Here is a 26,368-nt window from a genome sequence, read left to right as displayed (position 1 = left end):
GCCATGTAAAGGCCCTGAGGCAAGAGTATGCCTCACTCTTTTGAGAAGAGAGGAAGTCAGTGAGGCTGGAATAGAATGAGCAAGGAGAAAAGGAGCCAAGATGACATGCCTTGAAGGACATGTCAAGGACAGTGTCTTCTAAGTGTGATGGGGAGCCTAGGAGGCACTTGATCTGGTTTATGTTTTATCAGGATTGCTCTGACTTCTGTGGGGAGAAGAGAATCAGGGAGAAGGGTAAGGAGGCTGTGTGATAATCCAGGAAACCTTGCTGGTGGCCTGCACCACCTACTGAGGAGTGGGTAGAGCCTGGGTATGTTTGGAAGGTAGGACTGATAGAGGAGAGGAAGCTTGAGTTGACGTCGTGAAGGGAAAGGCTGTGGGTGACTATCAGACCCCTTTTCTTGGCCTTGAATGGAGGCCCGGCCCCTTCTACCTAGCATGTTCTGGAACCTGCGGGCCCAAGGTATTTAGGAGGGCAGGTAATGCACAGAGCAGGAATCCTGGGCTGTCATAGCTCCAGAAAGTTCTTCACTCCCCAACCAACTCCATTCCTATCAGACCTAAAGAGTGCCCCTCCTGCTGGACCCAGTCCTCCCTCCAGGGTGGTAAACCATGCTGATGTCCTGCCTAGAAATCCAGGTTGCCATTTGGGCAGCCATGCCCTTGATCACTATTAGGCAAGGTACAGCCCTTAGTTCAGTGACCCTCAACTGTTTCTCTTTTCTTAACCCCCTGTGCCCCAAACCACAGACGGGCCTACAGACACTCCCCTCCCTGGCGTTAGGGAGAAACCTGTTTTGCCTGCTCACACTCGTTTTAAGGCCAGGTCAGCAAGGGCTAGGGTAAGGATCAAATCCATCACCTACATGAGAGATGAGCACTGCTCCTCCTCCCAGAGCATCAGGCAGAGTGGCGAAGGCCCAGGCCTGCCGCACTCCCTGACAGCCACAGACAGGTCGGAGTGACTGAGATGGCACGTGGGGCATCTGCCTCTGGGGATGCACAGAAACCTCCCTCTCTCCTGTTTCTGCAAACTCAGGCCAGAATATTTTAAATCCACATGAGCAGAGCCCTGACCAAGCATTGCCAGCATGGAGAAATCCTGGTGAGGTGTTCACAGGCTGCTCTCAGAAGGCGGGATGGTGGGAGGAGTATGCGGCTTTCGGCCACACAGCCAGCTGGGCTTTTCCAGTGGAGACTATCTGCTCATCTGTAAGTTGGCATTAACTGCCTGTGGGTCTGACATGGGGACACCTTCACTCTTCCACACACTGCTTATTGTGAGGCACTGTTTGAAGCTTTATCAGAACTGTGAACATAAGAAATATCCAAACCTGTAGAGAATTTTTGTAAAAGTTTATTTGAGCCAAACTGATGACATGCCAGAAAGCAAGATTTCAAATGCTCTGGAGAATGACAGTTTTGAAGTTTCTTTTATACATTTGAAGTTAAATGAGGGAACAAAGGAAGATTACATGGAGGTGGGAGAAAGCAAGGTGGGGATTGAATTACAGAGTAGTGAAGATTATATGCTCTCTTAAGGGTGTTACCATTTATTTCAAAGGTGTGTTAATCTAGATGCACAGAAACAATGGATGAGGCTTGCTTATGGCAAAAATTAACCTTTTACTGGAAAAGTTATATGCCTGGGACATGACTACCTACCATGATCTGCCCAGGTAGGAATTTATGATCAGATCACCCTGTGAGGTTACTTTCCATAAAACCCCTTTTTTTGTTCACAGTTCCCCCTTTTGGTTATAAAACAGTCCAGAGGTTGTATTGATGACCAACCTTTTGGTCGGATAGTATGGTATCACAATGTGAGGAAGGTTTTCTCTTAGGAAGTCTCAATATCAATGTTGTTTTGTTGCAAAGGTGGGCCACTGGGGAAGAGGCAGTACCATAACCATAGGATGTGAGTTGAGGCCAAATTTTCCAAAAGGGAAGGGCAGGTAAATGGAAGGCAGTGAGGCCTTTTGGGCCTTCATTGTGAAAAACTCTCTGGATCATTTCTGTCCTATGAGCTAGCATGATTCACATTTTGCCTCTGTCTCAGTTTTTGTATTTTGCATCCAGTATAACATTCACATAAGCCATGAAAAGAGTATTAATAGTTATACATGTTCAGTAATCATAAGGAGTTGGACTATATAGAAAAAATCCAAAGAATAAGTATAATATTATGATGACTATTATTAGCAGACAAAAACAATGGAAATGGATTCTGAGTTCAACATCACTTCGTTGGTATGCAGACCTTATAGATGTCTTTGGATAGCTGTCCACCTCTGAAGTCAGGGGCTTCTCAACCTAGAGGAGTCTTTGGTGTCCCTTATAGGTGGAGGCAAGTGTCAGAGACACAGGGGTTGATGTCCCTTCCTGGTGAGGTGCCCAATAAGGTCCCTTCCGATGAGATTGGAAAGTGTCTTTTATTTGATGTTCCTTCCAATAAACAAAATCTCCAGGTGGCAGTTAGTGATCTTTAAAGTCATTGTCTCCTGGGAGCTCCCTGTGAGAAATGGTAACCTACTTGGCATTTTCTTTTCTTTTTTAAAAAAAAACATTTTTATTGATTTCAGAGAAGAAGGGAGGGGGAGAGAGAGATGGAAACATCAATGATGAGAGAGAATCATTGATCAGCTGCCTTCTTCATGCTCCACACTGGGGATTGAGCTCACAGCTGGGGCATATGACCTGACCAGGAATCGAACCATGACCTCTCAGTTCATAGGTCGACGCTCAACCTCTGAGCCACACAGGCCAGGCCTGGTTATTCATTTTTTACCACTTATTTACATTAATGCAATTTAACATTAAAGAAACAACAAAAGAACAAATCTTTAATGTCAATAACCTGAAAGACATTTCTGTTCAACTTAAACCAACAAAGTTTGTTTACTAAAGAGTAATTTTAGACCACGTGAACTTGAAAAGCTTTTGGGTTAGTTTCTATATTTCTGAGAATTTTAGAATACCCAGGCATTACAAACACTTGCCTTCAAAATCAATTAACATCAATATGCTTAATTTTAACAATATTCTCCAGAGGTAAAAAGTTGCCTCACATTTACAATATAAATATATAGAAACACATAGACAAAGAGACTTTCTAGCCATGAGAAAAACTAGCTTATAAACGAACAGTTGGATCCATATTTTATTTTGGCAGTTGGGATAAGAAGACACAAAATTTGTATCTGTCCTTGACAAGTCAAGTTCCAATGACCTTCCCCCTTTTAAAATAAGGATAGGCATATTTATTTATTTATCTACTAGAGGCCCGGTGCACAAAAATTTGTGCACTCGGGGGGGGGGGGCCATTAGCCCGGCCTGTGCCCTCTCGCAGTCTGGGACCCCTTGGGAGATAACGACCTGCTGGCTTAGGCCTGCTCCCGGGTGGCAGAGGGCAGGCCCAATCCCTAGGGGCAGCCCCTAGATGGGCTCAGAGCAGGGCCAATTGGGGAGTTGGGGCACCGCCCCCTGTCATGCACAGAGCAGGGCGGATTGGGAGGTTGCGATGCCACCCTCAGTCATGCTCAGGGTAGGGCCATTGGGGGGTTGGGGCACCGCCCCCTGTCACACTCAAGGCAGAGTCGATGGGGAGGTTTGGGGCCACCCCCTGTCACGCACAGAGCAGGGCCAATCAGGGGGTTAGGGCGCTGCCCCCTGTCATGCACAGAGCAGGGCCCATCAGGGGGTTGGGGAGCTCCCCCCTGTCATGCACAGAGCAGGGCCCATCAGGGGGTTGAGGAGCTCCCCCCTGTCACTCACAGAGTAGGGCCGATAGGGGAGTTGGCACACCGCCCCCTCTCACACACAGAACAGGGCGGATCAGGGGGTTGGAGCGCCGCCCTCTATCACCCACAGAGCAGGGCCGATCAGGGGGTTGGGGCACCTTCCCCTGTCACGAACAGAGCAGGGCAGATAGGGAGGTTGTGGCCCCACCCCCTGTCACACACAGAGCCGCAGGGCGATCAGGGGGTTTGGGTGCTGCCCCCTGTCATGCTGATCCCGGTGCCGGGAGGTCTCGTGGCTCCGCTGATCCCAGTGCTGGGAGGCATATTACCCTTTTACTCTATAGAATAGAGGCCTGGTGCACGGGTGGGGGCCGGCTGGTTTGCCCTAAAGGGTGTCCTGGATCAGGGTGGGGGTCCCCACTGGGGTGCCTGGCCAGCCTGGGTGAGGGGATGATGGCTGTTTGCAGCTGGTCACACACCATTCAGGGTGGGGGTCCCTACTGGGGTGCCTGGCCAGTCTGGGTGAGGGGCTGAGGGCTGTTTTCAGGCTGGGACTGAAGCTCCCAACTGCTCCTTTTTTTCTTTTCTTTTTTTAAATTCTGGGCCAGCTTTAGCTCTGAGGCTCCAGCTCTTAGGCCTCCGCTCCTGAAAGCAGGTATCTGGTTTGTTTCGGTTCTCGAAACTTTGTATCAACTCCAGCTCTGAGATCCCAGCTAGCTGAAAGCTGGTTTCTGGGGTTTTGTTTAGCGTCTGTATTTGTTACAGTGTTTGAAACTGCAGGCTCAGAGGCCTGCAGCGGCCTGCGGGGAACGTTGGAGTCCTCCATCACTGAAGCAAACAAGCCTCATGTTAGTTTCAAGCTGCCTGGCTGCCTGCCGCCATCTTGGCTGACAGTTAATTTGCATATCGCCCTGATTAACCAATGGGAAGGGTAGCGGTCATACGCCAATTACCATGTTTCTCTTTTATTAGTGTAGATTTAGTTATAATATATATATATTTTATTTCAGAGAGGAAGGGAGAGGGAGATAGAAACATCAATGATGAAAGAGAATCATTGATTGGCTGCCTCCTGCTTGCCCCACACTGGGGATGGAACCCACAACTCAGGCTTGTGGCCTGACTGGGAATTGAACTGTGACCTCCTGGTTCATAGATCGATGCTCAACCACTGAGCCAATGCCACTAGGGCAGGACAGGCATTTTTAATACCTCAAATAATTGGATTGCCACCTAAAGTACATTATAAGTTCTGTGTGTCCCCATCCATTTATCTAAATCTTCTTTTTGAAGCTTTAGAGACCAATTAAATGTTTTCCATTCATTCTGCCTAATTTTACAGCCAGCTTTTTCTAATTGTTCCTGAAAAGTAACAAAGATTTGAAGTAACAAAGGATCCTGCAGAAGTATTAATGGTAGGCTGACAGTTGTGGGACTTGTTGGCCTCTGAGGCACAATTTCCCAGTTATTTTTAGTTTTCCTTTGAGATCTTTAGAGTCTAAACAAACTTCTAGGGAAAATCAGCCTTTATGTGTGCCCTTCTTTGGATGAGCCAGATATGGTGAATCCCTCTATGGAATGACTGCTTTACACCCTGGAGAAAATATTTCCTCAAGCAATTCCACAAAGATTCTTAGTCACCTAAGAATACCTGAGATTCAGGTTGGGGAATGAAGTGTCCTTTCTCTTTTGGAGCTAACAAGAGTTCAGTCTCTCATTTAACCAGGAAAGATTTTGTTCAGATTCTCAGTAAGCAATCAAATTTAAAAACAAAACAAACAAACAAAAAAACACCTAAAATTAAAAGCAGCAACCCATTTTACTCTACTTTCCCTGGATTATCTCAACCCTTTTCTACCTCAAGAATTTTCTAAGAATAGCTCGGATAAATTCAGGATCAGCTGCCTAAAACAGGAAGGTCCAGGATTTCAAAAGAAAACTCATCCAAGTGTACCCAATGTGACGCAGGGAGCCAGTGGGGCACAATGGGCCCTTGCTGGTACCTAGCATGGGGTACCCCAGTTATGTGTCTGCAGGGTGGTCCTGGGTGGGCTTCTTCAGAATCCTGCATTACTACACCAAGTAAATGTTGATATAAGAAATGTCCAGGGAGAACCAAGATGGCGGCATAGGTTAACGCCGGAGTTTGCTGCTTTGAACAACTACTTCAAAAGTGAAACTAAAAGACGGAAGGGACATCACCCAGAACCACAGGAACGCTGGCTGAGTGGAAGTCCTACAACTAGGAGGAAAGAGAAACGCATACGGACACTCAGAGGAGGCGCAGTGCTGAAGTCAAATTCTGAGGTGCGGAGTGCGCGGAGCAGGGCTGGTGGCGGAGGGCGCGGTTGGCGTTTTCAATCGGGAGGGAGTCGCAGACTCTGAGCTCCAGATCCGGGCGAGTCTTTAGCGACCCAGACTCAAACGGGAGAAGCGGGACTGTCTGGCTTCGGTCAGAGCGAGTGCAGCTTTCTCTCCGAGCTTTGCAATGGGTGCTGGGACTCAGAGAGGCAGAGCCCCTGGGGACAGGACTGAGAGCCGCCATAACTGCTCTCTCCGGCCCACCCTGTTGATCCTGTGCGACCCGCCCCGCCCAAGCCCTGCACAGAGGCATTTGCCGGATAGCCTCAGGCAAAGGCTAGATTAGCACCTCCCTAGAGGACAGAAGTTCTCTCACTGCTGACACAGCTGATTCTCATAGCCACTTGGCCTGGAGGTCAAACCCTCCCTGGTATTAGCTACAACAATCAAGGTTTAATTATAAGACTGCGAACAAAGACCACTAGGGGGTGCACCAAGGAAGCATAACAAAATGCGGAGACAAAGAAACAGGACAAAATTGTCAATGGAAGATATAGAGTTCAGAACCACACTTTTAAGGTCTCTCAAGAACTGTTTAGAAGCCGCCGATAAACTTAATGAGATCTACAAGAAAACTAATGAGACCCTCGATCTTATATTGGGGAACCAACTAGAAATTAAGCATACACGGACTGAAATAACGAATATTATACAGACTCCCGACAGCAGACCAGAGGAGCGCAAGAAGCAAGTCAATGATTTGAAATGCGAGGAAGCAAAAAACACCCAACCGGAGGGGCGGAATGAAAAAAGAATCCAAAAATGCGAGGATAGTGTAAGGAGCCTCTGGGACAGCTTCAAGCGTACCAACATCAGAATTATAGGGGTGCCAGAAGATGAGAGAGAGCAACATATTGAAAACCTATTTGAAGGAATAATGACAGAAAACTTCCCCCACCTGGTGAAAGAAATGGACTTACAGGTCCAAGAAGCGCGGAGAACCCCAAACAAAAGGAATCCAAGGAGGACCACACCAAGACACATCATAATTAAAATGCCAAGAGCAAAAGATAAAGAGAGAATCTTAAAAACAGCAAGAGAAAGAAACTCAGTTACCTACAAGGGAATACCCATACGACTGTCAGCTGATTTCTCAACAGAAACTTTGCAGGCCAGAAGGGAGTGGCAAGAAATATTCAAAGTGATGAATACCAAGAACCTACAACCAAGATTACTTTATCCAGCAAAGCTATCATTCCGAATTGAAGGTCAGATAAAGAGCTTCACAGATAAGGAAAAGCTAAAGGAGTTCATCACCACCAAACCAGGATTATATGAAATGCTGAAAGGTATCCTTTAAGAAGAGGAAGAGGAAAAAAAAGGTAAAGATACAAATTATGAACAACAAACATGCATCTATCAACAAGTGAATCTAAGAATCAAGTGAATAAATAATCTGATGAACAGAATGAACTGTTGATTATAATAGAATCAGGGACATAGAAAGGGAATGGACTGACTATTCTTGGGGGGGAAAGGGGTGTGGGAGATGCGGGAAGAGACTGGACAAAAATCGTGCACCTATGGATGAGGACAGTGGGTGGGGAGTGAGGGCGGAGGGTGGGGCGGGAACTGGGAGGAGGGGAGTTATGGGGGGGAAAAAGAGGAACAAATGTAATAATCTGAACAATAAAGATTTAATTAAAAAAAAAAAAAAGAAATGTCCAAACCTATAGAGAATTTTTGTGTTTATTTGAGCCAAACTAAAGACATGCTGGGAAGTAAGATCTCAAATGCTCAGAGAATAACAGTTTTGCAGTGTCTTTTATACATTTGGAATTAAGGAGGGAATAGAGGAAGCTTACATGAAGTTGAGAGAAAACAAAGTACAGTATAGTTAAAATTATGTGCTTCCTTGAGGATGATTACTTCTGAGGGCCCTGAAAAAGGCATTTTGGACAGGGCTTTGCTTAAGGAAAAGATAAGTCTTTTATAGGTCTGGGGCATGACTACCCACCATGACCTGCCCTGTTAGGAATTTATGATCAGATCACCCTGTGAGGTTACTTTTGGTTATATTTATTACAGAGCCCCCTTACTGCCCTAGTAAAAACAATACTAGCATTTTAAGTTCTGTGTGTCCCCATCCCTTTCATTCCTCTGATCCCTCAAAGGCATCTAGCCCTTGAAATGAGAACTGACCCACCCTGGTTCACAGCCAGATCAAGGCAAAGCATCTAGTCTTTTAACTTCTAGCCCAGGGCTCTTCCTCAGAGAAGGACCTCTAGTCACACGTTAGCCTCTGGGGAGCAGAATGAGATGTCCTTTGTCACAGGACAGCCACTGCATGTTCCTGGAAGCAAGGCCAGTTGGTGGAGTGGAAGTCTATTTGTATTATGAGTTGGCCACCCAGACCTGGCTCAGGGCAGAATTGGAATAGACTGCATTGGTCTGCTGCCTTTGTCTTGGCCCTCTCTGTTCCAGGGTCCCCTTCCCTAACCCCTACTTCGAGTCTCACCTAGGAGTCAGTGAACATTCTCACATTCTACACTTGGCAGTATGGCCCTGCCAATCCCTGTGACAAGTAGAGGCAATGGAAGGGGGCTAAACCAGTTGACCCCGAGGCTCTTGAATGCAAGGCTTTCCCATTAGTCTGCAGATGGGAGTATTGAGGAAGGACAGTAGCCTGGGAAGGGCCTGCATCCCTTCTCTGAAGTACTGGGCCCCAGAGAGACCTTGCCCTGGCCCCAGGGTTTTGTAAAGGTTGAGTGATACTCTACAGGCACAGGCAAATGGAAAGGCATGACTAGAGGGGTACCAGAAGCTGTGTTAGAAATATCTTGTATAAATTTCTCCCTTCGCTCCGTGTCCTATGCTGAAGAGCAGTCTGCAGTGGTAACCAGTGTCCATCAGCTGAGTTCATGAGTTTGGGATGAAGTCAACCATTCCCCTCATCAGCCCTGGTGCTTGGAACTTTGGGAGAATATATATGTGCCCTGTGGATGAGGGGCAGGAGGTGGAAGGGAGCACCTGGTCTTGGGAGTCCCACCAAGTTGGGCCTTAATCCTACTCACTATCGATGCAACCTCAGGCAAGTCCCTGCATCAGAACAAGTGCCACAGGCTCTAACAACAGATGTTTATTCCTCACAGTTCCTGAGGCTGAGAGTCTGAGATCAAGGTGTCACAGGGCTCCTTTCTCTTAGGCCTCTCTCCTTGACAGATAGAGGGCTACTTTCTCACCATGTCCTTACATGGTCATCCCTGTGTGTGTGTCTGTGTCCTAGTATCTCTCATAAGGATTCCAGTCATATTGAATTAGGACTGTAATGACCTCATTTTAACTTAATTATCTCTTATAGACCCTACCTTCAAATAAAGGCATATTCTGAAGTACTGGGGGTACTTTATGATCCCTGAGTAGGTGCAATAAAGAGTCACTTTTATTAATTACTGTTTTTTTTTTAAAAAAAAAAAAAAAACACGAAACTACAAAATCAGGGCTTTACTTAATGCAGATGGCAGGAGTGAGGGAGAAGAAGTGACAGGGTCCATTCAGTCAGTGAGTAAATCTTACTGAGCACCTACTGTGTATAGGCCCTGCTTTAGGTGTATCAATGGGCTAAACATCTGTCCTCACAAATTGACATTTTTGTGTAGGAGATGGACAGTAAGCAAAATCAGTAAAGTGTTAGATGTTAGAAGGTGATAAGTTTTACAGAGAAAATGAACCCTGAGGGAGGTGAGCCTCAGGAAGATGTGGAGCAGAGAGTCTTGGCAGGGTCCCTCTAGCTGTACAGGGTGGTCGACTGTAGGAGGGTGAGGGGAAGTAGGAAGACTAGGGGTGTGGAGTCCCACTGCAATGTGGTTAGGTTGCCTCTTGGACATTACTCCCTCCTACCTCCTAATGCCCCGAAATGCCTGGATTCTGGTTTCCTGCTCACTGGAGGCCTCTCTCCTCTCTCTTCTACAGTGTGGAGGGCGAGGCCCCCAGCAGTGAGACCTGCACATCATTGGACAGTCCCTCGGCCTATCACCAGGACCCCTTAGCACCTGGCTCCAGCCTGAGCCCAGACCATTACGAGCACACGTCTGTGGGTGCCTATGGGCTGTACTCAGGGCCACTGGGACAGCGCACACGGAGGCCCAAGCTGCAGCACTCGACCTCCATCCTGCGCAAGCAGGCCGAGGAGGAGGCCATCAAGCGCTCACGTTCCCTCTCTGAGAGCTATGAGCTCTCCTCGGACCTGCAGGACAAGCAGGTAGGTGGGGCCTGTCTCTTGGCCACTTGGGAACGGGCAGCAGGCTTGATGGGAGAGACCCAGCTGGGGTTGGCTTCTTGTCGCTATGTCTTTGAGCCTCCTCTGAGAAGTGTGTGTCCTTGTGAGTATCTGCGGACTGGACGTCATTGTGAATGTCAGGTGAGCATACACTGACTGGATCTCCTCCCTGTATCCCATTGAACTTCCAGACCAGGCCTTGGGTCGGTTTTGGCTGAGAGGGATTTCAGAATGGCCACGGTGAGTCTTAGAGACAAGTAAGAGCAGGCCTGGGTTAATGTGTGTGTTCTGGGGGAGGCCAGGTAGGAGGGACTGAGAGGGGCTTTGATGACAAAACACAGAGCCCATGTCTGTCTTCCTGAAGTCCCTCTTCACTCCCTCCCCTGCAACTCCAGATTTGGGGAGCCTGTCTCAGGCAAACAGGGTTGCTGCTTGGTTTGTGAGATCCCAAGTCGGCAGGAGAAAATAGGCCCTGGCGTCAGCTCTGGGCCTGAGCTGGTGGCCCTGGCATCGTGGCCCCTACCCCCACCCCTGAAGGCTAACGTAAGGGGCCCAGGACCTCAGGCCTGGGAGGGTGGAGAAGAGAGGGCTTGCCCTTTATTGGCCCGGTGGACTTACAGGGCTGCACTCAAAACCCAAATAACCTCTGCGTACAGAATGTGGGTGTGAATTCACCTTCAGGGTGAGGGAAAAAAACAGACCTACCCTGGCTGACTCTGGGACTGGCCAGGCTTTGAAAAGTCAGTTTGAGTCATACACACCCCCTACCCACCCACCCATTCCCCTCCCCTGTTCTGCTAAGATAGCCGCTCTGCTCAACCTGCCGCCCCCTCTCCTATGGACCCCAGAGAGCTAGTGTGTCCCGTGTTTGGGGGAGCTGGCATCCCTGAGGAGGGTGGCTCATGGAGCTGGGCAGGCTCTTACTTTCCAGAGAGGTGAACAGACTACCAACCGGCAAGTGGGGGACCAGTACCCACACTTGGTTGTGTGAGGCTATGAGCCATTTTCCCCAGCCCCCACAGTGGCTCTGAGCAACCCTCTCCCCTGACACCAGCATCTGTTTGGCTTTATTTTAGTGACACCTATGCCTTTCTGTCTATTCTCCATACAGACTCTTTGATTCTTTTTTTTTTTTTTAATTTGTATTGATTTTTAAAGAGAGAGGAAAGGAGAGGGAGAGAGAAATAGAAACATTGATGTGAGAGGAGAACATCCATCAGCTGCCTCCTACATGCCCCCAACCAGGGATCAAACCCACAACCTTTTGTTATATGGGACGATGCTCAACCAACTGAGCCATACCAGCCAGGGTAACTCTTCGCTTTTTCTTTTTTAAATTAACATGTTAAGTACCATGTCAGTCACTGCTGACTGATGATATACAATTTAATAATTCTTTATTGTTGGAAGTATTACATATGGACTTTCCCTCCCATTAACCCCCTCTAGCCCGCCCTCTCCCCCTCCCCTGCCCCAGGCCTTCAGCACCCTATTGTCTGTGACTATGAGTTATGCATATATGTATACAAGGTCTTTGGTTGATTACCTCCCACCCACCCACCCAACCTCCCGCCTTCTCTCTGAGATTTCCCACTTTGCTCCATGCTTCCACACCTCTGTGTGGGGCGCAGCTACAGTGTTTGGACAGGTTCAAGCCTCGGACTAATGAGAGGGCACAGTCCTCTCATGGCCACGTGCAAGTCCCAGCTTGGAGGGCAGAGCCCTCCCAGCACAATTATAGCCAACAGCTATAGTTGTAAGCTTGAACCTCATGTGGTCCCACGTTTCTGAGTGATGTGGGCTTGATAGAGTTCAGGTGCAGGTAATTGAGTAGGATCGAAACAAGAATGTTGTAAACATCTTGACCACTCCCTTACTGTGCCTCGTGGAATTTGGCTATTAAATAAAGACATGGCTTGTAGTCTGTGGCGCTAGCTCTCCATCAGAGAAGCTCTCCATCAGAGAAGCTCTCCATCAGAGAGGACAGTGTCCCACCCAGACCCAGCTTTCATTCTCTTCTCAATCCTTCACCACCCCCTCTCAGGGTCGCTGAGCTGGCATGGCACATAAGGCGCTCAGTGTGGGGCTGAGTATGCCATGGCTGTGCCAGCCCGCCACACCTCTGAATCCACTCTGTTCATCAGTTTATTTTGTTACTTAGATTCCACATATGAGTGTGATCATGTAATACTTGTCTTTCACTGACTGGCTTATTTCACTTAGCATGATACTCTCCAGGTCTCTCCATGCTGTTTCAAGGGGTAAGAAATTCTCCTTTTTTACTGCTGCATAGTATTCCATGGTATAAATGTACCACAGCTTTTTTTACCCACTCATCTACTGATGGGCACTTGGGCTGTTTCCAGATCTTAGCTATTGTAAATGGTGCTGCTGTGAACATAGGGGTGCATACATTCTTTCTGATTGGTGCTTTGGGTTTCTTAGGATATATTCCTAGAAGTGGGATCACTGGGTGAAATGGCAGTTCCATTTTTTGAGGAAACTCCATAGTGTTTTCCATAATGATTGCACCAGTCTGCTTTCCCACCAGCAGTGTACTAGGGTTCTCTTTTCTCCACATCTTTGCCAGCACTTGTCATTTGTTGATTTGTTGATGGTAGCCATTCTGACAGGTGTGAGGTGATACCTCATTGTCATTTTGATTTGCATCTCTCAGATGATTAGTGACTTTGAGCATTTTTTCATATGTCTCTTCTGTATGTCCTCTTTGGATAAGTCACTGTTTAGGTCCCTTTGCCCATTGTTTGTCTTCCTTTTATTAAACTGTATGAGTTCCTTATATATTTTGGATATTAACCCTTTGTCAGATGTATCATTGTCAAATATGTTTTCCCATACAGTGGGCTTTCTTTTTATTTTGTTGATGGTTTCTTTTGCTCTGCAGAAGCTTTTAATTTAGCTGTAGTCTCATTTGTTTGTTTTCTCCTTAGTTTCCTTTGCCCTAGGAGATGTATCTATAAACATATTGCTACGAGAGATGTCTGAAATTTTGCTGCCTGTGGTTTTTTCTAGGATTTTTATGGTTTCACCATTTACATTTAAGTCTTTTATCCATTTTTTAAATATATTTTATTGATTTTTTACAGAGAGGAAGGGAGAGGAATAGAGAGTTAGAAACTTGATGAGAGAGAAACATCGATTCAGCTGCCCCTTGCACGCCCCTTGTGACTGCAACCCGGGTACATGCCCTTGACTGGAATCGAACCTGGGACCCTTCAGTCCGCAGGCTGACGCTCTATCCACTGAGCCAAACCGGTTAGGGCTCTTTTATCCATTTTGAGTTTATTCTTGTGTATGGTGTAATTGGTGGTCTATTTTCTTTTCTTTCTTTCTTTTTTTTTTTTTTTTGCATGTATCTGTCCAATTTTTCCAACACCATTTATTGAAGAGACTCTCTTAACTCCATTGTATGCTCTTGCTTCCATTGTCAAATATTAATTGAGCATAACGGCTTGGGTCAATTTCTGGGTTCTCTGTTCTGTTCCATTGATCTATATGCCTGTTCTTGTGTCAGTACCAGACTGTTTTGATTACAGTGCCTTAGAGCAAATTGTTTTTGAGTAGGGTGGGTCAACTGTCTTTCCTCCAGGCAAGGCAAATGTCTGTGTGGGAAAGATGTCTTCCACTGGGTGAGGGAATGGATCAGCACAGGAAACTTGGGGTGTCTGCCTTCTTAGCTCTATCTCCTGAGTCCCCAATCCTGGCTTCTGCTCACACAGCCCAGACTACTCCGCCCTCCCTCCACCAGAGCACAAGGTGGGTGGCTCCACAGAGAATTTTGTGCATTGTCCCTTTAGAGGGTGCCTGAATTTTTAGCTGTCACTCCCTAGCAGACAGCAACCCTGCTTTTCACACCCAGATATTATGTGGGTACCCTTCTCCGTTCTGATGCTTTCTGCTGGGGAGCCCAGCTAGGGGATTAAATGCCAGAGGCCCCACAACTGATATATCTCTCCAGAACTTCAGTTGCTGTCTGTGGGCACCTGGTCAGCCCTTTCACGCCTCCACCCCTCCTAGCAGTCTCTATGGGGTCTCCACTTTTGGTCCTCGGATATCAGGTTCTCTCCTAGGAGTCTTCCGTTGATTGTTCAGGAAGTTTTTCTGTATTTTAGTCTTAATTCCAGTTTGTTCCTGGGAGCATGTCCATGCAGCAATCACTTACTCTGCTGCCATTTTTAAACCTAGTCAGCTGTTTGCTTCTTGAGAGTAGTGACCTGTCTCTGTGTTACCAGTTTTGGTGTAGTGCCCACATCGAGTAGGCAGGTGGAACCTAGGTGAGCAGGGTGCACTGCTTTGCCTCCCTGAGCACTGTGGATTGTTCTCGAGGATTTGAGAGTTCTCTTGGCTCCACAGCAGATGCTGCTTTTCCTGGCTCCCTGGGAGAAGCCAGTTCCGTCTCTTGCATTTCCACTGAGCAGGCTCTAGCTCCAGGTATACATCTGTTTCTCACTCAGTATTGAGGCTCAGAGCAGCCCTCAGAGCTGTCCTAGGTCACAAGTGGACTGGCATGAGTTTCAGGACTTCAGGAAGTCCCAGTCCCTCTCACCTGCCTGCAGCACTGCCCCATCTCCTAACTCAAGGAGAAAGGACTGTCAGGGCCTGTGGTTCCAAAGAGTGAGAGCGTCTCTTCTCTGGGCCTCAGTTTCCTTGTCTGTATAGTGTGGGGACTTGGGAACCTCTTAATTTGTCAACACCTTCCAGGAATATATTTCAGGGTCTTTTAGCCCCAAGTGTCCCTGAGCTTGGCATGTGCTGGACACTTGCCTCAGTTTCATTGAGTTATCAACACATTTCTGAGCAGGGCCAGGGTTAGAATCCAGGCGTCTGGCCTAGAAACCTCCTAAGCTTGGCGATTCTCTCAGGCCTCCCTAAAATTTAGTGATTCCTCCAGGCCAGCAAGAGCACACTGTCAGTGCCACAGAAAGGAAGCAAGGCTGGAAGCCTAAGCCTATGCTCAGTGTCCAGAACCTCGCCAAGATCTTTGGCAGGTCATTTGTTAGTTTGTTAATCCTCACCTGAGGATATTTTTTTCCACTGATTTTTAGAAGAGTGGAAGGGAGGGAGAGGGAGAGAGAAACATCAGTGTGAGAAAGACACATCAATCAGTTGCACCCCACATGTACCCCGACTGGGGTGGGGATCAAACCTGCCCTTGACCAGGAATTAAACCCACAACCCTTCAGTGTGCAGGCCGATGCTCTAACCATTGAGAAACACTGGCCAGGGCTGGCAGGTCTTTTAATTTGCCCATGCCTCTGGTTCCTTCTCTCTGGAGGTGCTGCCTTCCTGTCTTCTAAGATTTCCAAAGTTGTGTTAATCTGCATACCAAAAGATGTGCAAGGGCCAAGGCTTCTGTGGCTAAAGAAGTGTGGGAAATCACCACTTTTTAAAGGTTCTGAGAAGTCCTACAGGGAACATGCTTGCCTTAATTTTAACATGGTGTTTCTCCATCTTATTTAACCTTAGAACCCAGATTTTGCACATCAGCATGCACCAGTGGTTCTTCTAAGCAGCTTTGGGATGTGCTAAAGCCTTCCCAGATGGGGCCGCTATGGGCTGGGGAGGGAATGACTGCTGGTAGGAAATGTGTTACTCCAGCACTTGGGAATGTCTCCACTCTCCTCTGCTTCTCCCTCCAGGTGGAGATGCTAGAACGGAAGTATGGGGGACGCCTCGTGACCCGCCATGCAGCCCGCACCATCCAGACAGCCTTCCGCCAGTACCAGATGAACAAGAACTTTGAGCGCCTGCGCAGCTCCATGTCGGAGAACCGTATGTCCCGCCGGATTGTGCTGTCCAACATGAGGATGCAGTTCTCCTTTGAGGGGCCTGAGAAGATGCACAGCTCCTACTTTGAAGGGAAGCAGGTCTCAGTGACCGATGACGGCTCTCAGCTAGGGGCCCTGGTGCCATCTGAGGGCAGTGACTTCGGTGAGCCACCATCCCTCAAGTCTTCAGCCCCATCCAGTGATTTTGCAGATGCCATCACTGAGCTGGAGGATGCCTTCTCCCGGCAAGTGAAATCCCTGGCCGAATCCATCGACGATGCCCTCAACTGCCGCAGCCTTCATGCTGAGGAAACGCCAGTCCCTGACACAGGGCGAGCCCGGGACACTGAGCCCCAGGCAGCCCTGCACACTGTGGACCACCACAAACTGGATGAGATGACAGCCTCGTACAGTGACGTCACCCTGTATATTGATGAGGAGGAATTGTCACCGCCTCTGCCCCTCTCCCAGGCGGGCCACCGGTCATCCAGTACTGAGTTAGACCTGCAACTGCGGGCTGGGAGTGCCGCCCAGGACTACTGGGCCCTGGCTCACAAGGATGACAAGGGGGACACAGACACAAGCTGTCAGAGCACACCGTCGCTTGAGCAGCAGGAGCAGCGGCTGCGGGTGGAGCACCTCCCACTGCTCACCATCGAGCCTCCCAGCGACAGCTCAGTGGACCTCAGCGACCGCTCGGAACGTGGCTCCCTCAAGAGGAAGAGTGCCTATGAGCGCAGCCTCAGTGGGCAGCAGGGCAGCCCCAAGCCCGGCCCCCACGGTGGCCCCCCTAAGGGCCTGCCCCGGGAGGAGCCAGAGTTGCGAGCCCGGCCTTCCAGGCCCCTCGATAGCCACCTGGCCATCAATGGCTCAGCCAACAGGCAGAGCAAGTCTGAGTCAGACTACTCAGATGGGGACAACGACAGCGTCAACAGCACTTCCAATTCCAATGACACCATCAACTGCAGCTCTGAGTCGTCATCCCGCGACAGCCTGCGGGAGCAGACGCTCAGCAAGCAGACCTACCACAAGGAGACCCGCAACAGCTGGGATTCACCTGCCTTCAGCAACGATGTCATCCGTAAGAGGCACTATCGCATCGGTCTCAACCTCTTCAACAAGTGAGTGCCTGCCGGCCCTGCAAGGAAGAGGAAGGTGGGGCATTAACACCCAAGGGACCTTGGCAAGGGCCTTCCTCTCATGCCCAAGTGTCTCCTTGAGCACCAGTGGGGTGGCTCTGTAAGAGTGCCTGGGAGGGCCAGTGCTGTTGGGCAGGGAGATGGGAGCCTGGTGAACAGGTTTGTGGGGAGAGCAGACACTAACAGGCTGAGCAGGGAAGAACAAGGGGCTTCTCTAAAGTGTTTGGGGCCCTGTCAACACCTAGAACAGTGACCAGTGCACAGCAGATGCTCAGGAAACATGTGCAAAGGTTGGTGCAATGTGTAATGCCATGCCTAGCTGTGAGCAGCAGGCTCCAGAGTTTGGATATTTTTCTCCGGGTGATCTGAGCAAGAGCGTGATGCAATCTGTGTGCAGCCTGGACTTGGAGGCACGTGTCAGGGAAGGGAGGACACAGATAAACCTGTGCTGACAGAAGTCTCAGCCAGCGTGAAGCCCTTTGGGAGGTGTGTGAGCGGGGTCTATTGAGGGGCCGCCACCCGCCATGAGTTCTGGAAAGGTAGTATAGGGGCAGTCATGAGAGTAGAACAAAGGACAGAGACTGGCATTTAAAGCAGGCTATTATTCTTTTTTGTTTGTTTTTAGTTCTTACATTTATTTTTTAATAAATCTTTACTGTTTAAAGTATTACATCTGTCCCCCTTTTTTCCCCATTGATCCCCTTCAGCCCGCCCCTGCTCCCCACCCCAGGCCTTCAGCACCCTATTGTCTGTGTTCATGGGTTATGCATATATGTATACAAGGTTTTTGGTTGATTACCTCCTACTCACCCACCCTCCCCCGCCTTCCCTCTGAGATTCCCCACTTTGCTTCATGCTTCCACACCTCTGGATCCACTCGGTTCATCAGTTTATTTTGTTACTTAGATTCCACATATGAGTGCAATCATGTGATACTTGTCTTTCTCTAGCTGACTTATTTCACTTAGCATGATACTCTCCAGGTCTCTCCATGCTGTTTCAAGGGGTAAGAAATTCTCCTTTTTTACTGCTGCGTAGTATTCTATGGTATAAATGTACCACAGCTTTTTTATCCACTCATCTACTGATGGGCACTTGGGCTGTTTCCAGATCTTAGCTATTGTAAATTGTGCTCTATGAACATAGGGGTGCATATATTCTTTCTGATTGGTGCTTTGGGTTTCTTAGGATATATTCCTAAAAGTGGGATCACTGGGTCAAATGGCATGTCCATATTTTTTTTCCCTTAGGAAACTCCATACTGTTTTCCATAATGGCTGCACCAGTCTGCATTCCCGCCAGCAGTGTACTAGGGTTCCTTTTTCTCTATATCCTTGCCAGCACTTGTCATTTGTGGGTTTGTTGATGGTAGCCAAATTCAAAGCACTGCCAAAAGTAGCAACCTGAAGGGGAAGGAGCACTCCCTTGGAGGAGATGTTGGAAAGCTCTGGTTATTGAACCTCAGATTTCACATCATTTCCTTTCACGGGGCCTCCAGGATTTGGGGTTACCAGACACGCGCTTGGTTCTGACCCCTCCAGGGTTGAGGACATGGCCAGCTTGCCAGGTGGTTACTAACACACATTTACCAAACTTTCCTACTTCCTCATCTCCTAGAGTGGCGGAGTCTTGTGGGCACTTTTGAGCCATCCCTGGTGCAAGTGGAAGTGCTCTCTGGGGGATTCAGAGAGGTGTGTCCCAGAGCGCAGGAACAAGGAATGTTGCGTTCCTGTGGGGTCGGCCAGTGGTCTGGCGGTCATTGGTCATCACTCAGCTCAGAACTAAGAGTCTTGGACACCTGACATCTGCCATGGGTGCTGTTTCCTGCCTGTGGTCTGCTGCACATAAGGACCAGCCCTGGCCCTGTGCGAGTTGTGGCTAAACAGCAGGGAAGGTCATGTCAGAGCCTATCCTGAGCTCTGTCCAAAAAGTCTGCCCCACCTGCTCCAGGATACAGCCAGCTCCTGGATCAGCTTAGACCCAGGCCTGTGCCCTCCTGGGGGAGGCTGAGATGACGTGGGGATTTTCTGGTCCCTGGCAGATACCGTGTTCTTTCTTATGTGGGAACTCCCAACTGAGTGGACAGGTAGAGTCCAGAAAAAAAAGTCTCCCTCAACCACATTTCACAGTAGATTGTTTCTCACTCTATTAGTCTTTTTTATTTTTTTTTTTACTTGAATTTATTGGCGTGGCATTGTTACTGGAAAGGGGACCTGGCCCTTGGCAGGTCTACCTAGTAGGGCCAGCCATTAGCGTGTGGTTTCTTGACTTTGTGCAGGAAAAATTTCACAACAGAGTCCAGGTGAAGTTTAGAGGGAGTTTATTAAAGCTGGGGACATGTAACAGGAAGGGGCTGGGGAAATGAGCCTAGGCCAGTCTGCTTTGGCACACTACGAAATCAGAGAAAAGGGGGCTTTCGAAAGAGGGTCAGGGAGTGTGCCAGGATGAACTGCCACTGCCTATTGCTACCCTGGTTGCAAGCCTCATGAGGTCCCTTAGAGTTTAGGAGATGCATGACTGTGAGGGAAGAAGGTGGGGAGAGGTGAGGGCATGCTCCTGGGAGGGAGAGCGCTGGTTGATTTGGAGAAGTCGGTCTAGGCCAGCCGTGGGCAAACTATGGCCCGCGGGCCCGATCCTGCCCGTTTGAAATGAATAAAACTAAAAAAAAAAAAGACCGTACCCTTTTATGTAATGATGTTTACTTTGAATTTATATTAGTTCACACAAACACTCCATCCATGCCTTTGTTCCGGCCCTCCGGTCCAGTTTAAGAACCCATTGTGGCCCTCGAGTCAAAAAGTTTGCCCACCCCTGGTCTAGGCTGTTGGCAAACAGTTGGTGTGAGGAACACTGGAAGCAGGAGGGGCCTTACTACCCTGCCCAGTGTCACCCAGGGCCAGCAAGGTCCCAACAGGTAGACTCAACACTGGCAGATAGGCAGCGCATTGGCTGTATGCTGCCAGAGAGGTCACTCCAAGACCTGTCAGAGGCTCCTTTGCCAGCCACATTCATCCTGACCTTGAAACCCCTCAGCTTGGCTTGGCCTCCCCACCCCACCTAGTTCCTTACCTGTCCCTTCTGCCACCAGCCTTTCCTCTGTATTGTTTGGTGAGCTCCTGTCATGGTCAAGGTGCAGTCAGTCCAGAGTCCTCTCCTGCGTTGTCACTATGAGACCTTCCAGGTGGAGCCAGTCCCTCCCACATGTGGTTCAGCCTAAAAGCTGGGGCCATCGGGTTCACACGTGGATCCACTAGCAAATATTGTCATTTCTACCCTCAAATTATGTCCTAAATCATCTTTGTCCCCCCACCTTGTGCACCACTGCCTGGAGGCCTACGGGAGTCTTCTAGCTTGGGCCTGGCCTTGCTCCCTACCGAGCAGCCAATGAGAGTTTCTTAAATATGGACATCAGGTCCTGTCACTGCCACACTCATCGCACTCTGAAGAAAACCAGATTACTCATGTGGTCTACACAGCACTGTGTGGTCTACCCTCACCCCTACACTGCCCTCCTTCCCTGTGCCTCAGAGCCCCTACTCTCAGCTACCCTGTATCAGCCTCTTGGTCCTCAGTCCTGCAGAACTCATTCCCACCCTAGGGCCTTTACATTTGCTATTGCCTCACCTTGGTCACTGAGTGTCACCTGCTCAGAGAAGGCCTCTAGTTCACTTGCAGGAGCCCCTCCCCACATCCTCTGGCCATCACTCAGTTCCTTTGCTCTTCAGACTGTGGGCGGCAGCCTGCCATTGTGCTGGGCAGTTGTGGCTGGGCAGTCGTGGCTGGCCCTGCTCCCTGTTGTTGTCCCAAGTGGTGTCTGGCACAGAGGGGAGACATGGTGCTTGACCTGGGAAGGATCTGTGTTTCCAGGGCCCCTTGCACAGCTGCTCCTTCCTGCAGTGTGTCCTATCCCATTGCACTTGGAGCTTCTCCAGGGTAGAAGATGCCATCTCCCTGAAATCCATGATGCTACATGACATTTCACATGAACACAGGAGGGGCTGGGTGAGGGCAGAGAAGGGAGAGTAGCCCCCAACCCCGGGAGCAGCAGCAGGCTGGGCTTAGACCTGAACACTATATTGGGGCCATCAAGGGGCCGGGCAGGCCAGGTGTGGGTGGGTGATTCAGGGAGGCCTAGGGCAACCCTCCAGTCATTGCCATGCAGGAACACAGACCTGGGGTGACCCCTCATTTTGAAGTTGAGGGAGGGAGGGAGGCATGGGCTGGGGTCCTGTGGAAGCCAGTGTGGAGTGTATTGGTGAGGAAACTCCCGCCCTGGCCATACTATCATTTTGCCAAGTGGCTGGAGAGGCCTGGAGTATGGGGGTTTCTTGGTCAGAGACCACAGAGTCATGGGGAAGAATGAGTTATGTGGGGGGGCCCTGGCAGGGGTGAGGGAACAGGGCTACTCTGTCACCACTTTAGTGCCAGGAACCATCTGGCTGGCAGCTGCTCCCCACCGAGCTCCTGAGGGTGAGGTCAGGGTGTGTGGTCATCCAGGATAAAAATAGCAGGGTCACCTTGCAGCAGGAGGGTCACTTTTGCTTGTGTGTGGAAATCCAGTATCTTCAAGACACTCCTGTCAGCCAGGAGCTGTGCATTGAGGAGGCAGGTTGATACTGGCCATCTCCATGCCCCCAGGCAACAGAATACTGACCACTGGGACATGGGTATGGCCAGCCCCCAGTTAGTGGGTGGCTCAACTTATCCCATGCTGGCATGGGTGCCAGGTGTACCCCAAGTCCTCCACAGGTTTTGGTGTCAGAGGAGGGCACCTGCCCTCCAAGAATCACATTTGTGGCCCTCTCTCCTCACCCTGTCTCCTTGGACCACCAGTACTTCCTTGTGAGTTCAGCCAGGCTCATGTCATACTACACAACCACTAGGAGGATGGAGGCCCAAAGGGAGGAGGGATCTGCCTGGGCTCACTGCCAAGCCCCTGGGGGGCTTCTCTGCCCCACAGCTCCCTGTGCAGGTGGACACACCTAGTCCCTCTGTGAAGCCCTCATCCACTGCCCAGGCAGGGCTTGTGCCATGCCTCCATTTCCTCTCATAAGTTGAGGCTAATCCTAAGAACCTCTCACAGTGCTTACTGTGGTATCATTCTAGGAACTGACCATTAGCAAGTTCTTACAACAAGGCAAGGTAACAAGGTTGTTGGGCCCGTAAACAGCACAGGTAACAAGTGTGCTGACCCCAAGGAGGAGTGTAAGAATTAAGTAAGTTAGTGGGTATAGAGTGCTTAGACCAGTGATGGCGAACCTTTTGAGCTCGGCATGTCAGCATTTTGAAAAACCCTAACTTAACTCTGGTGCCGTGTCACATATAGAAATTTTTTTGATATTTGCAACCATAGTAAAACAAAGACTTATATTTTTGATATTTATTTTATATATTTAAATGCCATTTAACAAAGAAAAATCAACCAAAAAAATGAGTTCGCGTGTCACCTCTGACACGCGTGTCATAGGTTCGCCATCACTGGCTTAGGCAGTGATGCACAGAGTAAGTGCTCAGCAGGTGTTAGAGATTGTTTTTTCTATGTAGGTGGATGGAGGACAGTAGAAGGCAGACTAGCATGTGCTGGGCAAGGGTTGTTCAACTCTGCCTGGAGGTGCAGCATGGGGCACCAGGTTCTACTCAGTGGGGAGCATAAAGCTGGGTGGGCAGGGGCCGGTTATGGGGCCAGGGTTTAGCGTAGTGCAGGGCAGCTGAGGAGGGTCCCTGCTCTAGCACCCATGGCTATGCTCCTGTGGCTGACCCAGTCTTGTCCATTCTTGGCGCAGGGTCTGGGAAGTTCTAGGTTCCCCCATGTTGCAGGTTGGGGATGGGACAGGGTGCCTGAGTCAAGGGTCTCAGCTGGGGTGCCTTGGAGTGCCCACAGAGGTAAGAGCAAGCCTGGAGGGGCCGGAGCTGCCACAGCTGAGCCTGTCTTTTATCCCACCCCCCCAGGAAGCCTGAGAAGGGCATCCAGTACCTCATTGAGCGTGGCTTTGTGCCAGACACACCAGTGGGAGTAGCCCACTTCCTGTTGCAACGCAAGGGCCTGAGCCGGCAGATGATTGGCGAGTTCCTGGGCAACAGGCAGAAGCAATTCAACCGCGATGTGCTGGAGTGAGTTCTGGGACTGGGGGTTGGGCCGGCATGGACGTGTTCCTGTGAGACTCCATGACCCTCAGGCCTGCCCTGCTGCTGGGACATATACCAAACCCTCCCCTTACCTCTTTCTAGCTCCTAGACACCAATACCATCTCACACATACCTTGCCAGGCATACATGTGGGCATCTACCCTTGGGCGCCCCCTTCACACACCTTTAGCACCTCCACTCCTCTTCAGGCAGACTGAGCCACTGAGCACTCAGTGAGGAAGGGGTGTGCAAGGTCAGGGCCTTGACAGATGCCCTTTGATGGAGGTTGGGAGCTGGCCAAGAGAGACTCCAGCGCCTCCAAGATGGGCAGCACCACACCCAGATCACTGCCTCTGCTTCTCTCTCTTGCCTCTCCTGGATGGGAGATCAGGGGGTAAAAGTCCAACCCCCATCTCATCACTCCACATTTCACCAGCCCAGAGAGCTGGCAGCCATAGCACTCAGCTGCTTGGAATCCTGCAGAAAAAACGGGTTTCCAGTTCCCTGGGAACTGCTGGCAGTTTTGAGAAGTCTGCGCAGCATGTACCCTACACTCTCCACTCCTCTTTGAGACTCCTGAGTAAAAAGGCACCTGCATTTGGCCCTTGTGTTTACTATGTTCTCATCTCACCCATGGGGGTGGATGTCAGGGATTGATGACCCCCATTCACAGATGAGAAGCCAGTCAGTGGAATGGGATGGCTCAGTACATGTGTTTGCTCACCCTTTGCCGAGACCTGAGGGATTTTCCCCAGGCCTGTTGTTGAAGCGTTTTCTGACCCAAGCAGTTATGAGCTGATATGCTGACCTTGGGCAGATAGTCCAGAAACAGAAATAAAAGCAGAGTAAAGAGCTAACCATCAGTAACAGTGGCTTCCATCTGTCCAGCCCCTGCCTCATCTGGGAAAAGGACAAGCAAGGGGTGGCCCCCTGAAGTCAGGCCCTCTCTGCAATGAGGAAGGGCCTGGCCACATGTATACCTGCTGCCTCTGATGCTCCCCTGGGGGAGGTAGGTGGGTGCTGTGGCCTCTTTGTACCACAGGTGAGGAAACCCGGGATCAAAGGGAGAGGGCCTGGCCTGGGTGCACCCTCCCTCCCCCCAAACACACACGGCCTCATATATACACATACATACTCATGCAGTCACACGCAGATACACACACACAGGAGTATGGCTGGTATGTGTCCAGTACCCAGCAGAACGAAGCCTGCGTCCTTTCTTGGCCAGGTGTGCCCATCTGAGCTGCTTTCTTCCTGCTCAGCTCAGCGTTTCTGTTCTGGCCTCATTCTGGAAAGCCTGCTGGGTTGTTAGTATGGTTAATCTCCTCCCCACCCCATCCCCCTTCCTTTTAAATTGGTATGAGGAAATGGTTCAGGGGAAACAGATTAGCTCCTTAGTGAATTGGGCCTAAAATCCTTGCAGTGCAGCCCCCCTCCCCTATAGCTATTTCTGCACTCCCCTCTGTGCCCTGGCTTCTGGTCTGAAGGAAATCCGTGCATTGTTCTCCTTGGATCAGAAAATAGCAGTGACCTCAGAAAGTAGTGAGGTTCCTCCCACCTCTACCCTCCACACCAGCATCCTACTCAGGAGCTGGTCAGCAGATTGTCCCAGGTGGCCCCCCACCTCCTAACTTTCCCCACAAAAAGCCCTTAGTGCTCAGAGAAGGTTGGGGGCACAACAGCTTATCATAGCCTATCACCCCCAGTGGAGGTAGGCCTTGGGTGTAGAATTAGGTCCCCTATGGCTGACGCCTCCACAGCCCCAAGGGTGGCTATGGCTTTGTTATAAACGTAAACCAGACACCAGTTTATGCTGCTTGGGTCCTTAGTTCGGACCCCACATTCTCTGTTTAAGTGTCCTGATCAGAGAACTGAGCGGGCTGTAATGTGGAAGCTTGGCTGTGATAAGAACCAGAGGCCTCCCCAAGCTCTGCCCTTCATCCTTCTGATTGGCACACGAGGATGGTTTCAGAAACACCCAGCCACCTCTTCCCATACCCTTGGTGTGAAGCACAGACTCTGTGAGACTACTGTGTGGAGAGTTAGTGCCCAGCCTCCACTTCCTTCTTGTGAGGATGGGCGTGTGCTCCTGGCTCCCTCAGAATGCCAGAAGACTCCTGCATTACGTCTGCATTACATCTGTGTAACATTTGTTTCTGCACAAAGGGTCCTTATTAAGAATAGTTGTATGCTCTGGCTCCCTGTATGTCTAGAAAATTGCACACATAGGTATAAACATTAACATTTCCTACAGTTTCAGGGCTTTATGGATTCCCCAGAAGCACAGGGATCTTTGGCCATAATCTGAATAGTTTGCTGATTGGAGGAAGCTAAGCAGATGCCCTCCCAGACAAGTGGCAGCTTTGCCTCTACGGCCCTCCAGGCAGCTCCCTGGCTCCCTTTCATCAACCCCACTGCTCCACTCTGCAAGCATGTGCTCACCTAGCCTAGTGGGAAGGCAGCAGAGGCTGTAGGCAGCGGACACTGACATGGCCTTGTCTTGTTTCAGCTGCGTGGTGGATGAGATGGACTTCTCTGCCATGGAGCTGGACGAAGCCCTCAGAAAGTTCCAGGCGCATATCCGGGTCCAGGGGGAGGCGCAGAAGGTGGAGCGGCTCATCGAGGCCTTCAGGTTGGGGCTGCAGTGGGGCAGGGGGAGGGCATCAGGGAGAGGAAGGTTCCTAGCAAAGGGTTTAATCCCTTTAGCCCCCTTCACAGGATCGGGTGGCCCTGAACTCACCTGGGAGGTGAGCCAGAAGCCCCTCCTGGGTGCCAGGAACTTTGCTAGTTAGTGCTAGAGCCAGGGTTTTTTAAGTCTTTGTCTTCCTCCAAGTCCTCATGCGCCTCATCCATTCTGAGTCCATCTGTGTGTTCCTTCATCTGCCCTTTTACGGGGCAGCTGCTCTCTCACAGTGACTCAGAGCATGAGCTGCAGAGCCAGATGACCTGGTTCTAATACCTACTCCACCGCTTACCAGCTGTGTGACCTTTTGC

The 26,368-nt window shown here is 49.8% G+C and overlaps 1 protein-coding gene across 14 annotated transcripts in view; it reads left to right on the top strand.

The window, feature by feature from the left end:
- Positions 1-26,368, top strand: part of IQSEC1 (IQ motif and Sec7 domain ArfGEF 1) — a 400,627-nt gene that overhangs the window by 347,979 nt on the left and 26,280 nt on the right. For 11 of the 14 annotated variants that reach the window (XM_036352252.1, XM_036352256.1, XM_036352244.1 and 8 more), the window contains 4 exons: positions 10,014-10,302; positions 15,981-17,230; positions 23,198-23,359; positions 25,884-26,006. In XM_036352252.1, coding sequence (XP_036208145.1) covers positions 15,987-17,230; positions 23,198-23,359; positions 25,884-26,006 — 1,529 coding nt within the window. In that variant the 5' untranslated portion in view covers positions 10,014-10,302; positions 15,981-15,986. Of the gene's footprint in view, positions 1-10,013; positions 10,303-10,344; positions 10,462-15,980; positions 17,231-23,197; positions 23,360-25,883; positions 26,007-26,368 lie in introns of those variants that run through there. The other 3 variants (XM_036352251.1, XM_036352245.1, XM_036352253.1) reach the window with 3 other exon arrangements.

This window comes from Myotis myotis, unplaced genomic scaffold (genome assembly GCF_014108235.1).
Source record: "Myotis myotis isolate mMyoMyo1 unplaced genomic scaffold, mMyoMyo1.p scaffold_m19_p_2, whole genome shotgun sequence".
Taxonomy (NCBI): domain Eukaryota; kingdom Metazoa; phylum Chordata; class Mammalia; order Chiroptera; family Vespertilionidae; genus Myotis; species Myotis myotis.
This window is presented reverse-complemented; position numbering and strand designations above follow the sequence as displayed.